Source organism: Euprymna scolopes, chromosome 18 (genome assembly GCF_053919585.1).
Source record: "Euprymna scolopes isolate OS-2025 chromosome 18, ASM5391958v1, whole genome shotgun sequence".
Classification (NCBI taxonomy): Eukaryota; Metazoa; Mollusca; class Cephalopoda; order Sepiida; family Sepiolidae; genus Euprymna; species Euprymna scolopes.
Genome location: NC_136499.1, coordinates 124,053,117 through 124,070,108, shown reverse-complemented (window position 1 = coordinate 124,070,108; position 16,992 = coordinate 124,053,117). Strand labels below are relative to the sequence as shown.

The 16,992-nt window shown below is 34.5% G+C and overlaps 1 protein-coding gene and 1 pseudogene across 2 annotated transcripts in view; one reads left to right on the top strand and one right to left on the bottom strand.

The window, feature by feature from the left end:
• Positions 1-16,992, bottom strand: part of LOC145297801 (protein mono-ADP-ribosyltransferase PARP6-like) — a 145,162-nt gene that overhangs the window by 38,674 nt on the left and 89,496 nt on the right. For both annotated transcript variants that reach the window (XM_080144089.1, XM_080144090.1), the window contains exons 12-15: positions 12,615-12,707; positions 8,723-8,848; positions 5,288-5,421; positions 1,740-1,788 (exon numbers count right to left, since the gene is read on the bottom strand). In XM_080144089.1, coding sequence (XP_080000215.1) covers positions 1,740-1,788; positions 5,288-5,421; positions 8,723-8,848; positions 12,615-12,707 — 402 coding nt within the window. The remainder of the gene's footprint in view (positions 1-1,739; positions 1,789-5,287; positions 5,422-8,722; positions 8,849-12,614; positions 12,708-16,992) is intronic.
• Positions 6,917-7,042, top strand: LOC145297984 (U2 spliceosomal RNA; annotated as a pseudogene).

Here is a 16,992-nt window from a genome sequence, read left to right as displayed (position 1 = left end):
TTACAACAAACAGTGTTTTTCTTTTAAAAGTATTAATACATTAAAATAAACTGCTCTTTAGACGCTAGGTCTAATTCCCTCAAAATTATATATGTTTAATATATATATAATATATATATATATATATATATATATATATATATATATATTCAAATACAACCAAGTAAAAAAGAAAAAAATATTTTCATTCCTCCCAAATGAATATTTCAATTATAAAAATAAGTTTCATTTTATTATGCGTTAATAATTTTATTAATTGGAATATTTGTTAAATAAATTTGATTTTATTATGTTGATTAAAAGAATACTCCAATTATAAAAATAAGTTTGATCTTACCTATATATTAATACCGTAGTACCTTTAACATGCGTATGGACATGTGTCACGGTTTCCAGATTATAAATTATTTGATTGGAAAATCTTATTTATTAAAATTGGGGACAGAAGGTGATAAAATACTACACACATTAAATTTGCGTATATCTATACGCTAATTTAATGTTCGTAGCATGCTATCACCTTCTATTGCCCTTTTTAAATAAATAGGATCTCCCGATCACCAAATATGCAATGTAAAAGAAAAATTATACCTTCTTGCTCTTTTGGCTAAGATTCAAAGGGTAGTATCTGTTTTGTCTAAAGACGGTACAATGATATTTTGAGGTTTCCATTCGCGCCGGGCATTCATACAATGGAAATATGTCACGGACTCTTATAAGGATATTGGAGATAAACGATAATAAACAGATATATTCTGCCACTACATTGACCAGATTAATTAGATAAATATATTCATAGTTTTAACAAAAGGGTTACAATAATATTGTGAGGTCTCCATGATTAATTAGATAAATATATTCATAGTTTTAACAAAAGGGTTACAATAATATTGTGAGGTCTCCATCCATGCTGAACGCCCAAACAATGTCCAGCAGCAATATATTCCATATGAAAGATGCGGTTGTGTACTATGATTCATCGGACTACTGTTCTCATCCTGAGTGTGATTTTCACAACGCTTTGGTCCATGTAAACTCCGACCTTCTTCAGGTGTATCTTGTTGAACTCGGGAATGTTTCTGTCAAACTCGGGAATTTGGACAGTATTTCAAGCGGAACCCTTTATTTACTTCACGGGGCTAGCGTAGTTGTAGTCCTTAGTTGTAGTCTAAAGGCAACTTACTCAAATTGTCTAAAATTCCATGCATTCGTATACAATACTACTTATCCATCCATCTATACTTTTACTATACTTACAGAATATGCAATAACCTATATCTATCAGGTATAACTGTACTCCATATCAAATGTTCTCTTGTCTCTATACTGAACATATCTAATCTTTCAGTCTTACTAAATGTCCGGTTTGGGCACCAAATCAGAATTTCTAATAGAAAGTAGATCATACTCTAGCACTTTATCCTAATTCCTAAACCTACTAAACCATATCTAACCATACATTCCTAAACCTACTAAACCTACTAAGCGTGCTCTTGTTCCGTCAGCCATGACTGGATAGCGGTCCTAAGAACTGTAGTCCGATGAATAATAATACAAATAACCAATCCTCACCTCAAAAATTCAAAATCGTCATCTCGCTAGTATGTTAATAATTCAAAAAAAAACTTTTTTAAATCTTGAGGTGAATGCTTTGAAGGTGGCATCCACCTTCAAAGCATCTCTCTCTCTCCTTGCTCTCCCCCCCCCCCGGATCATTTCCCCCGTAAAAAATTACTTACATCATCAGGAGGCAGTTTAACAATATGAGATCGATTGCTGGTGATAATCCTGGAAAAAAATAAATAAAAAAATTTTTTTAAATATAAAAATTGCAAGAAATGTTTATATATCATTATTTAGATAAAGTTAGGTAAGCATATATTTTATTTACGTGCATATGCTTATATATTTGTATGTATAGAATTAATTTCTAAACTAATTTCCCAATCATTATTAATTTTAGAGCAAAGTTGCTAGGTGTAATAGATCCAAATGAGGGCTATATTTAGTTCTAGTTTTATGTAAAAAAGGTAAAAGAAGATATGTTTGCAAAAATTTAAATTAAAAAAATTTTTTACATTAGACATTGATTAATAAATATTTCAATTTCATTTTTAATGGACTATTGGAGATTTTTTTGTTTTTTTTTTGAAGAAAATATGGACAAACCACGTCCACAGAATGGATCCATCTAGGCTCCTCAAGAAAATGCTCTACAGCAAGCTTGCTAGTGAAATTAGACCATGAGAACCAAAAAAAAATGCGCTATAAACACCAATTGAAGCACACCCTTAACCAACATACGCGTTTTGTCATGGGAACAAACTGATAGATGTGTCCTCTATAGTATCAGATCTGACCGAATGGTTAATTGTTGGCATAGACCAATTCATACCATCTAAAAAATTCTAACAAAAACCTAACAGCCAGCCATGGTTCTCCCCAGAATGTGCTGCTGCTATCACGCATTGAAATCACTTTTTCCATAACTACCAACGTAATAGATGCACTTAGACTAAAGCTGCTTTCAGGATTGCCAGCAACCACTGTAAAAGAGCAATAAAAAATGCAAGAGACCTATGTGCCCAGTCTGTTAAATCCAAGGTAGCTGATCAGCGGCTTGGATCCCACCAGTTTTGGCAAATAACAAATAGGATCCTGAACAGAAGTGTGCGTTCTATCCCAACCATTATCAATGGACCAGAGGTCATCTCGTCAGCATCAGACAAGGCCAAACTATTTGCAAAGAACTTTGCAGCTAATTCTACCCTATGCGACGAAGGCCATCAACTCCCCATATTTCCTCCTATAACACAGAACACGCTAGGTAACATACAAATATCTGTATATGAGGTCGCCAAGCTAATCAAGAACCTTGATTCCAGTAAAGCAACTGGCCCTGACGGCATCCCAATTATAGTGCTAAAAAAGATTCAACAAGAACTTGCTCCCATACTTACGAAACTGTTTAAGCGTTGCCTTAAGGAGAAGTGCTTTCCGACTCCCTGGAAAACCTCATCAGTATGCCCTGTATTTAAGAATTCAGGTGATAAGTCATCTCCCTCTCAATACAGACCAATAAGTCTCCTGTGTGTTATGAGTAAGTTGCTGGAATCCATATTAAACAGAGAAATAGTCAACCACCTCAGCAGAAACAACCTTCTTAGTGACACACAATATGGTTTCCGTTCTGCAAGATCTACCGCAGATGTGATAATGGTTATATCTCACAGGATTAGTGAATCTCTTGACAAAGGCTTCCTTTCTAGGGCAATTGCTCTTGACATATACTGGCCTTCGACAAGGTATGGCATAAAGGCCTACTTCATAAGATTTCCAGCTACGGTATAACTGGAAATGTTTTCTCAATCATTAAATGATTTCTCTCTGATAGGCTCATAAGAGTAGTGGTAGATGGACAAAAATCAGAGGCCTGCAGTATTAATGCTGGAGTCCCTCAAGGGTCAATCCTGGGCCCAACTCTCTTCCTGATCTACATCAATGACCTCCCTAAACACATACTTAAATCATTCGTTGACATCCATGCTGATGACACGACCATCTACGACAACACATCAACGGCTTTAAATGACAAAGTTCTCTCTGATTCTCTCTCCTCTGATCTCGAGCGCGTGGTTCAGTGGGGGAAGACGTGGCTGGTTACCTTTAATGCATCTAAAACCAAACTCCTATCTTTACATCAACGCTCTGATCCCCATCTGGCATCAATTGAAATGGATGGCTCTCGTCTAGGAGAAGCCCCGTGTTTTGACAAGCTTCTGGGTTTGTCCTTTACTCCTGATCTGAAATGGAACACATGCATCAAGTTTGTTGCCAAGGTCGCTGGAAAGATGGTGGGATCCTTCTACCGCTCCAGAAGATATCTCACTATTGATGCAATTCTCTATCTATATAAAAGCCAAGTATGTCCAAGGATGGAATACTGCTGCCATATCTGGGCAGGAGCTGCTAAAAACAGCCTATCCTGCCTTGACAGAGGACAAAATAGACTTTGTGGCTTAGTGGGGGATGCCCTTTTCTCTACTCTGCAACCTCTCTCCCACAGAAGAGACGTTGTGAGCCTATCCTTGTTTTATCGTTATTTCCATGGCAGGTGCTCGTCTGAACTCCAATCTCTGGTCCCCCCTTGCCAATCTTTCATGAAAAACACCTGTCTAGCTGAATCCACTGTGAAAAATTTCCCCCACTCTTTATCTGTGCCTAAATCAAAACGTGGATTCCATGAACAAAACTTCTTTCTTAGAACGGCACGCCTGTGGAACTCTGTTCCGTCTGCCTGCTTCCCACCTAACTACAACTTGGATGTCTTCAAGTCCAACGTTAACAAATCCCTAATGAACCGCCCTCTTAAGTAAACACTTCATTAAATCTCCACACTAACGTACTGTACTTGCAATAACCCTTATCCCTGAGTGGCTTCCGGGCCTTGATAAGTGGTGACCACCGTGCAAAAAAACATATGGAGGAGAACAACACATCAAGGCATCACAGACTTTGGAAAAAATGTTTATTTTCCCCTCAAACTGCTAAACTTTGGAATTCCCTTTTTGCTTCCTTGTTTTCCTGATTGTACTAACCTGCAGAAATTTAAATGTAATGTGAACAAATAGCTCGCTGTTCAACTCCCTATATAGTTCTTAGTAGACATGGTCCCAAATAGTAGCCTGTTATATCCAACTGGCAAAATGTCTTGTTTGGGGTGAATAAGAGTTAAAAAAGAAAAAAAAAATCTAATACATAAAAAGCTATATGTCTGTCTGTCCCCATATTTTCAAATTCTATCTCCTCTGAAACTAAAAATCGCAAAGCAGTGCTAGGGGTCTCCAATGATTGGATATTTTACGGACCATTCTTTTATGGGTCTTTAGTCAGTTAAAATAGGTTTTAAGGGCTCAAAAATGGGTCAAAATTGAAAAAAAAAAAATCGTTATATATCTTGTATATTCATCTTAGTTTATTTTTAATCAATTCATATGCGTGTCACGTTGATACAGTGGTAACGTCGCCAGCTTTGAATGCTACAGTCTCAGTTTCGATTCTATGGCACCTAAATACTTTTTTTTTTTACTTGTAAAGTTACGACTACAAAAATATATACAAAATCTAGACAAATTAAAATATCGAATTTAAGCGTATTTTATGCCCAAGCAATGCCCCACTCTCAGCGCCCTGCTGTTAAATAATTAAAATATTATAGTAACATGACATCTGAGCATCGGGTAAGATATATCTAGTATCAAATAGAAGAATTCAACGTCAAACTCACCATTGAAGTAAAGGAAAAGCTAATCGATTCTTTTCATCCATTATCTTCTTTTGATCTTTGCCCGTGCACCACAGCATCTCGGACATGGTTGGAAAGGCCTTCAGGATCGATTCTACTTTTTTGTAATCTTTATGCTAAAATAGAAAAATGTGCATACAAAAAAAAATAAAAAAATAATGACAATGACCAAATTACATATTGATACTTCGAACATTGCAATTAATCAACACTATTTCATAATGTTCACATAAAGTTTCATTATAGCTATACAGCACAAGATATACAATTTTTTTGGTGCTTCCATACAAATGAAAAAATATCAAACTTCAAGTAAAACTAAAATAGACTTCATAGCCTTGTAGGAGATGTCCTTTTCTCTTCCCTGCAACCTCTTTCTCACAGAAGAGATGTTGCGAGTTTGTCTCTGATGTATCGTTATTTTCATGGAAAGTGTTCAACTGAGCTTCAGTCTATGGTCCCCCTTCGCCAAACTTTCACAAGAAACACTCCTCTAGCTGAAAACACTACCAATAATTCCCTCCACTCTTTATCTGTGCCTAAACCTAAACGTACATTCCATGAACAAAGCTTCTTTCTTAGAACTGTGCGCCTGTGGAATTGTCTTCCGTTTTCCTGCTTTCCGGCTGACTACAATATGGTTGTGTTCAAGTCTAATGTAAATAAGTTCTTGATGAGCCGTTCCATATAAGTTAACAAATTTACCGAATTTTCATTACTAATGATTACTATATTGTCCAATTTCTACTGTACACTCTTTAACCCTTATCCTTCAGTGACCTCTTGGCCTTGATAATGCAGTGATGCCTGTGTAAAAAAAAAACAAAAAAAACTAATGATACCTACAATTGTTACGTCGCAAATAGTAACCTATACAAAAATTACGGAAACCGATAAGGTAGAAAAATAATTATTAACGAAAAACTTTTCAATAAAGTTTATAGGACTAAGAAATTTTGTCAGATATTTTGGACTCTTTTAGTCTAACAAGAGAACTTAATTATCTCCCCTGTCAACTTATCTTTTTTAGTAAGTGTAAAATAGTGATTTCCCTTTTTACAAATTTCTTTTTCCATTAATTATTTTTTTTAACTTATCGTTTTCCATCATTTTTGGATATGTTACTATTTACAACATGAAAATTACATAGGTATCATTTGTTTTATTTGAAATTCAATTTTTTTTTCATAATATAGAAGCACCTTTCTTTTAATTAAATCAAATTATCATAGAATATAAAATTAAAACAGAAATATAATCAAGTTAGTCAATCACAAACTAAGCTGTTTAGTTTTTTGTTGCGTTTTACAGCATGCCAACTGTTTGGGTCATTTTATGCTTTTACTCTCTGCTCTTGTTCATATATAAGTGATATGTTCTTTTTAAACTTTTTGATAAAGACCAATTTTTTTTTTTTTAAGTATATAACTCTAAAACCATATGCGGGGCAACTTCACATATAAGACCTTGGTCAATGTAGGGGCAACCCTTCATACCAATTGTCACTATCCAACTCCCCTACTCCCCGGGAATTGGTCCCCATTTTCCCATCACTCCTCACATTAAAAATCGGCCTTGTGCCTAATTTGCTCGGTGGGGAAGAAAAAAACAACCTTTTCTTGGCCTTTTGGCCAAGATCAAAGTGTAATATCTGTTCTTACTACATGCTGTACTTATTGTGATATAAAGTAGGAGATCACTTTTCTGTATTAATTTAATGTAAAATGATCACCCACTTTACAACCAGTCAGTCTCAAAGCCATTCAAGTCATTCTCCAGATCATTCAAGTTGTTTCTGAAAGATTCCAGTTATTTTTTAAGCATTCAAGTCATTCTTAAGGTCATTAAATTTATCCTTAAGTTCATTAAAATCATTCACTTTTTATTTATTTAAGTCATTTCAGCCCATTTTTCGGTCATTTTAGTTTATCTTTAAGAATTTCATGTCAATCCTACATTCACGCATTCATTCATTACACGAGAGCATACGACTAATGGCTATCGGCCTTGTTTCTTTATAGAAACTAACTTTCCTTGTTACAAAACCAGTGCAATCAATTAAAATGCGTTTAATCGTGAGTGGGGTTTGATATGGTATAGAATCCATATTAGTTGATTTTCTGTTCTCAAGATATATGAATCGATTAAAAATGTGTACGAGCCATTTTTATTTTTGTAAGTGTGATTTCTTTTCTATTTAGTTTGGTATTTTGTTCCTGGCTTTTTTTTTCTTTTTTTTTTCATTTAGTTTGTTTTAGTTTTTTTTTTTTGGAGGGGGGGGGGGATTCATTCCAGTAAGTTTGTCATTTTTTCATTGAGTATGTTAAGGTCTGAATAGGGGGGGAAGGGGGTCAACATCTAAATCAGTTGGGAAGTTTAAGGCAGATTTTGCTGCTGAATCAGTTAATTCATTTCCTTTGATAATGGTACAAACTAAGCTGAGTGGAACTGAAGTTAAATGTACCAATTTACACTTTTAATAAAAGATTTCATGTATCAAGTCGAGGGCTGTTGTCTGAAATATCGATTATAGTTAATCTAAATGTTATCAAGCCAGTTTCTATCTATATTTACATTTTGTATAATTCTGGATCTTCTCTTCTGATGAGAAGCATTTAGCTTTGAAATTTCATAGCCAGAAGAGGTTCCTTTTTTCTTTTTCTCTTATTGTTCTGATGTTATAATAATGTTGTATGTAACTTATTATTCATCTTTTACTTATTTTTCTAATATGTTTCCATTACGCCATTTTGAATATATATATATATATATATATATATATATATATATATGCACACACAAATTAAAAACCAAAGATGATAATACAAGGTTATAGGAAAGATGCTGTTATATTACCAGTAACATGCATTTTTTTTTTTTGCTTTTTTGATTCGCGTGTCAATATATCTGCTCTAGCTTTTATTGAATCTCTTGATGTTATGTGCTTCGTCTTACTGTCACCACCCACAGGGTTACTTTTTTTTGTTTTTCTCCATTTTCTTTCCCTTCTCTTCCTCCGCTGTGACATCACCTCATGTCACAGCTTGGTCATTTGCATACACATCATACCTCTGTTGCTACATTCGCGTCAACTGCTCTGTTACAGCAGGAGAGTTAGACGAGTCTTGCTTCATAAAAACAAATTACTTCCTCTATCCTCAGAGACTTTCTCTTAATCACAAATTTTTTTTAGTTAAAACTGATTAGAGTTGTTTAGGAAAAAAAATTTGAGGGACTCCCAGGTTGGGAAACTATCTTCATATTTTTTTTTTTTTTTATGGCTATTGGTTATTTTGCATTTCTTGGTATTATTTATTGAGTTTTGATTCTCAGTGCTTATCTGAACTTTTATTTAGATCAAAAACAGGAATTCAACAAATAAAAAGAGGAACTCTTTTGAAAAGAAAACAAACTAACCTTTGGATGAAGACAGAATTCAGTTGGTTTATCTGGATCAATGACAGTTGGATACGGATTAAAGATGATCTCACGACGTTTCGATTTGCAAGCGGTCCGAGTCATGGAAATTAGTAAGTCAACCACCTTAAAAAAAGTAACAAAGATTATTTAGGAGCGAGTCGACCGATCGCTTCTCGGAAAAAAGCCTTTCTCAGACATACACAAAAAGCGAACATACATACACACATTTTCGCTTTTATATTATAGATGGCTACAAATTTCTATTAATCGTTAAAAAAAACTATTCCCTTTCACTCTGACATAAAGCGAAACATAAAATAAAATAATGAAAGGATGGTAATAATTTATGCAGAAGTGGATGCAGCAGACCAGCACTTTGTCCATATGCGAATTCTCATCAATCTACATTGTCTTTACACTTCATCCATATAAACAGGTTATCCGCTCTCAATCTACGAGTACTTCCACTGCACTTGTTGTGCCCCAACACTTACAGGTTCCACAAAAGATTGAACTGCAATCTATTTCCTTCCGACAAATCGTGCAGTGGAACTTGTTTTTAGCAGCATTACAACCCTACAACAAACTCATCAGAACTAAGTGACTTAAATTCACATTACACATCCATCATATCATTCTCATATCATTTCTCTCCATGCAACACATATCCTCAACCCTCACTGGCCAGGTTTTACCACACTGCATACAACTGCCTGATAGACATTTCCCTTAATTATTAGTGGTAATGCTCTGCTGGTTAGTAAAAGAAAAACTTTCCTGAACTTATCTCCATCCAATCCTAACTCTTGCAATCATACTAGCACCTGCTCAACCCTGTGCGCCAATGGTATCACCACGGTAACTAACTTCTCGATAATCTCAATAGACTCACCATCTAAATATACTTTGTTTATATCAGAGTTCTCATCAATCTCCATCATCTTTACGCTTCATCCATAGAAACTGGTTATCATCTCTCAACTTCCATTGAACTTCTTGTGTACTCAATACTTACAAAGAAAAAATTGATTTGTATTTGATTCCCTTTCCACAAATGGAACAAAGGAACTTTCCTCTTCTGTTATGTTCAATTATATTTATACACATTTTTTACATTGCTTAGGATTTATAATGAAACAGTTCTAGCATACACACGTATTCATATAAGTGTCCATGTCAGTGTGTGTGTGTAAATAGTCTCTACCAAACTCCTCTCTGAATTTTTGGCCTACAGACTTGAAACTGGATATATAGGGATTAGGTTCTGTGGAACAATTTCAATTTAGTTTTTAGTCGGTAAAAATAGCTGCTTAGAGTCAAAATTGAAAAAGAAACAATTGCCCTTGGCAGGAGTTAGTCGACAAAACCGGTTAATTATGAACAAATATACATCATTCATAGTTTGAAGTCGCTTACATTTAAACCTTACTTATCTATCGCAAACTGTAGCAACCAGGTCTGGAGCACTAAATGTTTTGTTTTGGATTTTAGCTGATGGCACCGAAGTAATCATTTTTAGAATCAGCATTATATATTGGGTACAGTATGATATTCAATAAAGAATTGGCTCTGTAATAATACGAAATCTGCATGAATTAAAATATATTTAAGCATAATTTACAACCGGGATATGCCAGTGTGTGTGTGTGTGTGTGTGTGGAGGGTCCTCCATCTATATATATAAAAGCCAAAATGTTTGTGTGTGCGTTTCTCGTGGGTGCTGCTTCTTAAAACTTTTTATATCACATCTAAATCATAATATCTACGAGTTAACAACGTCGGGGGAGGGGGCGCCTGTCTATTTAATTTGCTTGACTTTCAAAAGATAAATATTCCACATATTCGGATCGCCGCATGTTGCTTTCACTTTTCGGTATAAAAACAGCGAAATTGGACGTAAACGTCACCGTCAACTATCCCGCAGAAAAACGATTTGACCTCATTAAAAACTGCGGAATAGCGTGATATTTGATATTCACTTTTTAATCACTCTTACATTGACTGTCGCTGTAGCGCAGGTGTTCAGGCTAAGCTTATGGCTCCGGGTTCGAGCCGACCTGTCACCAAGCCCCCACCCTCTTATTTTTTTCCCCCATTTTTAAAATCGTTGTATATATTAAGTTAAGTTTCTTTTTTGTTCTTCTTTAAACCGCCCCCCCCCCCCAACGCATACACCTACAAGCACCCGGGCAACACCAGGTACCCTCCGCTAGTCTATATATATAAAAGCGAAAATGTGTGTGTATGTATGTATGCATGTGTGTTGGTATGTCTCGCAAAACTTTTGACAGAGGCGATGAATTTTCACGAGATTGGTATCATTTTCAAGCTCGACATCTTGGACAAAACATTAATTCCTTCACCCTCAACTGGCCATTTTTGTACAGCGAGGAGGAGGTAGTAAAAAACCGATAGCTTCTATGCTCCTACGCAAATAACGTTGGAACTTAAAATTAATTTAAGTATTAAAAAAAAAAACACCCAATTTTGTCAACGTCCTCTTAGCTCAGTTGATTAAAGCGCGGCGTCATTATCTAAAGGTTGTAAGTTCAAATCGTGATGTGAGATGTCTTTTTTTTTTTCGATTTTTAAAGTTTTAATATTGAAACAGGGTTATTTATGCCATTTTTCACGGTCGCTGTTTTTTTTTGTTTTTATTTTTCAGATTTTTTTTAAGTTGTTCGTTTTCTTGTTTTTTTTTTTCATCACATTCGCGTTTTCTTTTTTGTTTTTCTGATTTTAAGAAATTTTAACATCGTTCGTCTGCATTACGTTCGTTTTTTTTTTGTTGATTTTTTTAAGTTTTAACATTGTTTTTTTTATATAATATTTAAACAGGATTATTACTTTGCTTTTTCTTTTGTTTTGATCCCCCCCCCCCAAAGCACACAAACCTCTAAACCCCCAGGCAATGCCGGGTACACCCGCTAGTCTATATAACATAAATCTCACCTGTTTGTATGTATGTATGTTTGTATGTATGCCTAAAACTTTTGACAGAGGCGACAGATTTTCATGAGATCAATATCGTTTTGAAGCACAACCCTTCAGACAACAAATATCGAAAAATTGGCTAAAAAGATTAATTCTTTCATTCTCAACTAAGCACTTTTCTACAGGGAGGGGTCACTTTTTTTGCTGATATTTTCAAAAGTCATCCCCTCTTTTCGATTGACTAGCCTTAATTTAAAACTTCACCACGTCCTGTTTAACGACGGACGAAACTTTCTTTTCACATTCTTTTCCTCCTTCGCGATACCTGCCTACTACCACTATTTCTTTTGCTCAACACACCTCCAAACACTCAGGCAATGCTGGGCACGCAGGCTAGTTACTATATATTTAATGCAATATAATAATCAAGACAGGATTGGCTCTATAATTTATATAAATAAAACAGATGTGTGTGTGGGGGTGTCTGTCTAAATATTTAACAGATAAACTTTGAAACTATTCGTCAATTAACAGGAAAGAGTAATCATACATCAAGTAAAATTTTTGTTGGAATTCAGTTTTTTTGTTGGATGGATGAATTCAGTTTTTTTGTTGGATGGATGAATTCAGTTTTTTTGTTGGATGGATGAATTCAGTTTTTTTGTTGGATGGATGAATTCAGTTTTTTTGTTGGATGGATGAATTCAGTTTTTTTGTTGGATGGATGAATTCAGTTTTTTTTGTTGGATGGATGAATTCAGTTTTTTTTGTTGGATGGATGAATTCAGTTTTTTTGTTGGATGGATGAATTCAGTTTTTTTGTTGGATGGATGAATTCAGAGAGCATTAAATTAATTATTTTTTATTGCTGTGCCTATAAATCCTTACTAGAGGCTCCGTTGTTTCAATGGACAGTTTTCTGAATGCATAAAGATAAACAAATGTACGCACTCACCTCGGCACCGGTTGCCATGGCAGTGGTGGCCATACTCATCACACCAAGATCTCTGAAGGCAAAAGAACACAACTCACGCGAACAAACTGCTGGCTGGAATTTAAAAAATAAATAAAAGAAAAAAAGAAAACGTCCATCTTATATGAATCAGAAATACCAAAATGACCTCACAACATTTCGATTTGCAAGTGGTCCACGTCATGGAACTTAGTAAGTCAACCACCTTGAAAAGTAAGAAAATTTGAGTTTTTTTTTTTTTTTTTAGTAAAAAAAAAATTTGGTTTTTGCCCAGAATTTTCCATATAAAAAAAAAAAAAAAATCAGTAAGACGTATATATCTGTGACAAAATAAATGCATCATATTCCAAAAATCATATACATTAAATCAAGTAGTTTTGTTTTCATATACAAAAAAAATCAAATTTTATTTATCGTCCACCATTTATTAATATAAAAGCAAAAATGTGTGTGCATACATTTTTTTTGTATGTCCACCAAAGGCTTTTAAAGGGGGCAGGCGATTGGTGGGGTTACTGCTTCTTAGAACTTTTTATATACTTCCTAGATCATAATATCTCCGATTTACAAAACAAGGTCACGTCTATCTTTTATTTCAGCGACTTTTATGTTACAAAATTCATGTTGTGATTTCATTTCTCTAATACTATGGCATGATGTTTGACCTAAAAAAAACAGACGTTGACATTCGATACCCTCCAAAGTGCTGATTTTCTCAATTCCGATTAATTGTCTGAACACTATCACATATAAACTTATTGTATGAAAAGTTGGACCTAAATAGTATTTAAGCTGACATATCAAACTTTGATTTTAACAAGCCAAATTTTCATTTGTTATTGTTGTACCATGTTATTGGCATGATAATAATGTACTTGACTATAGTTTACCTAAAATATTTAATTCTTTCCAGCTAACTGGTAAAAAAAAAGGAAACTTTTGGGTGCTTATGCAGTTTAGGAAAGATATTAAAAAACGAAGAATAAGAAAAATCTCTATGATGTGTGTGCCCGTTATGGAATGAAGTTAAATAAAAAAAATTTTTTTTTTTTTTTTTTTTTTTTTTTTACAGAGGAAAATCAAATTTTAATCAGATCCCTCACGCTGAAGCCATCTTGGCAATTTTAGCTATAAAGGGACGATTGGATGAGAAAACAGGGCTCGTACAGATTTTCAAGGCTTTCAATGTTTTTCAAGGCCTTCAGATAAAATTCAAGTTTTCAAAACAAAATTTGTGCTTTATTTTACAATCCACAGCGATTTGAAAGTGATAAAACAAAAAAATGAAATATATAACAAATAAATGTTACCACAGCCAATAAAAATTACTTTGCAATTCCTGCTTTCCTGCCTGCTGGAAAACTGCTTCTGTAGTACCAGTTTTCAAGAATTCTGGCGAAAGAACTGACCCAGTAAATTATCACTCCATTAGCCTCCTCCCACTTTTCGCCAAAATATTTGAGACCATAATTAATCAAGCTCTAGTCCATCACCTTACAGATGCTATACTTCTGACTGACCAACAAAATGGATTTAGGCAAGCCCGTTCCACAGCAGACATCCTAACTGTAATCTCTGAACGTATATACCAGTCACTGGACAAAGCGGGGGAGGGTAAATCGGTAGCTCTAGATATACCTAAGGCTTTTGACAGGGTATGGCATGAAGGTCTTCTCAGGAAAATCAGATCATACGGTATGATTGGAAGAATACTAAACATAATTAACTCCTTTTTAGATAAGAGAAAAATCCAGATTGTCCTCGACGGTCGTACATCTAAACAATGATATAAATGCGAGAGTTCCTCAAGGGTCTATCCTTGGACCTCTATCATTCCTAATATTCATAAATGACCTCCCTGACAAAATTGTCTGTGAGATGGGTATATATGCTGATGACACCACACTCTATAACAGACACGACAGGAAAACAAATGAACACATATCTCATATCTAAAGAAATGGCAAAAACACTAGAGGATGACCTCCGATCTGTAGTGGAATGGGGACAAAAATGGATGGTTACATTCAATGCTGCCATCACTAAACTTGTTTCCTTCAATAACTACAAGAAACCTTCTCTACCACCAATAGCAATGGCCAAAGACTTTAAATTTACAACTAAGATAGCTACTGTCTTGTCCACTTTCTTTTCAGTCTGGCCAGTCTCATTTTAGGTTATCAATTGTTTTTTTTTGGGGGGGGACACTGGAGAGGTTGGGGGGAGCACTTATTTATGGCAAGTGTCCCTACTCCCTCTCCCCCAAATTAAATTATAAATGAAAGCAAAAATAGAGGGACAACTTAAAAAAAAAGTGTGTGTGTGTGTGTGGGTGGGGGGGGGGGGGGATTTTGTGATAACTGAAAACTAGGCCGTTAGGGCCGAAAAAAATAAAGTTATGTCCCTTTATCCTAAGGTAGTTTTGTTTTGTGATAAAGGGGCGTAACTCTTGTATCCACAATACTACAATGCAATTTCAAAGCAATTTTTCTTTATTTTCAATATTTAAATCTATATAATTATAAAACTCAAATGACCTTGTAACGAGTGTTGTAACCCAACATCCAGTTTATGACTTCCGGTTGCGCATCCGTACATAAACAAATAATCAATGCGACAATAAAACATTGTTTTACTGTGTACGTTTTCAGCATCCCAATCGTTTTTTTTTTCACATTTATATTATCCAAATAAATAATTGTTAATACTTTCTGCCTTTTTTTTTTTACATTGTTCATTTCTGTATTACGTTTAAGTTATTTTACCTGCAATTTTCTTACAAATAAATCTACTTTAACCCGTTGACAACCACAAGAGCATTTTACAACGGCGATTTACCCACTGCTTTATTTTTTAAAAATTCATTTTCCATTTTTTAATACACCTTTCTTAAAAACATTCATAAATTTTCTTCTACACTACCAACATAAATAAATAACCCCCCCAAATTTTTTTTAATTTGCATTAAAAATAAATAATCAACGCGACAATAAAACGTATTGTTTTACTGTGTACGTTTTCAGCGTCCCAATTTTTTTTTTTCGCATTTAAATTAAAAGATATATCAAAATTTGAATTTAACTTTAAGTATTATGGTATCTATTCAGTGCACATTTACCTATAAATATGGCAAACCACTTATAATTCAATGGCTGCAAGGTTTTTTTGTTTTTTTTAAATAAACAATTATAAACAGAACGACTCATAGAAATCTATCTATATTCTTTTTTCATTTTAATATACTTTCATAGAAATGTTTCGGTTATGTCAAAAAAACTATTTTCTTTATGTCACAAGTGTCACACTCATACATGAATTCCATAGCTAATCTAACATACTGACCCAACGGGTCACGGGTAGTCTAGTAATATTTTGAATGGTATTTTTAATACTTAAAAAATAATTTAATAGTATTTATTTCGATTTTATTTTTAATATTCTGACAAATTTTTTACTGGACATAATACAATTTTCAAGGCCTTTCAAGACATTTTCCATATTTTCAAGGATTTTTCAAAGTAATAATAAAAATAAGTCCTTTTCAAGGCAAAAGTCAAAATTCAAGGAATTTTCAAGTCGGTGCAAACTCTGGAAACCATTGTACAACGTGATACATGCAATGGTAGACAGTAAACAATTTCAACGACCAAAAAAATACATTATTTTTAATTGGAATTCATTATTGAGATGAGTATTATTTATATTAATTTATTTATTGCGGACTATTATTCTCATCTTTATTAGTTGTTGTTTCACAACGTTTCAAGCAAACATTCCTCTGGCCTTCGTCAGGTGGTAACCGCGACGGATAGGAACTTCGAATCTCCTAACTGCATTCTCAGCAATCACTGCCATCCGTAGTTGTTGTTGTTTCACCACGTTTTGGATAAGTAAGCCTCTGGCCGGCTTTGGGTAGGATTGAAACCGCTATCTTCAGACAATGCTCATCTGGAACTGTAGAGATTAAACGTCTCTATCAACTGCGCCATCGGCCCCGAAAGGCGATCAAGGATAGATTTTTTTATCTTATAAATCCACGTTTATTTATTATCTGATCTTCCATTGTTGGGTCTGTACCGGATGGTATATATATTGTTTTTAATTGGAATTCATTATTGAGGACTTTTATTCCCATCTTTCTTAGATATTGTTTCACGACGTTTCGGCCAACTATTCCTCTGGCCTCCGTCAGGTGGTAACCGCGGCGGAATAGATAATTCTCAGCAATTACTACCATCCATAGTTGGGCTACGGTCCCAGGTGCGAATTGTCTGAACACACACACACACACACATATATAATTATGTAGTTTGCTTGAAGCATTGTGTAGGATAGGTATGTAGTAGAGATTTAGAAGGCT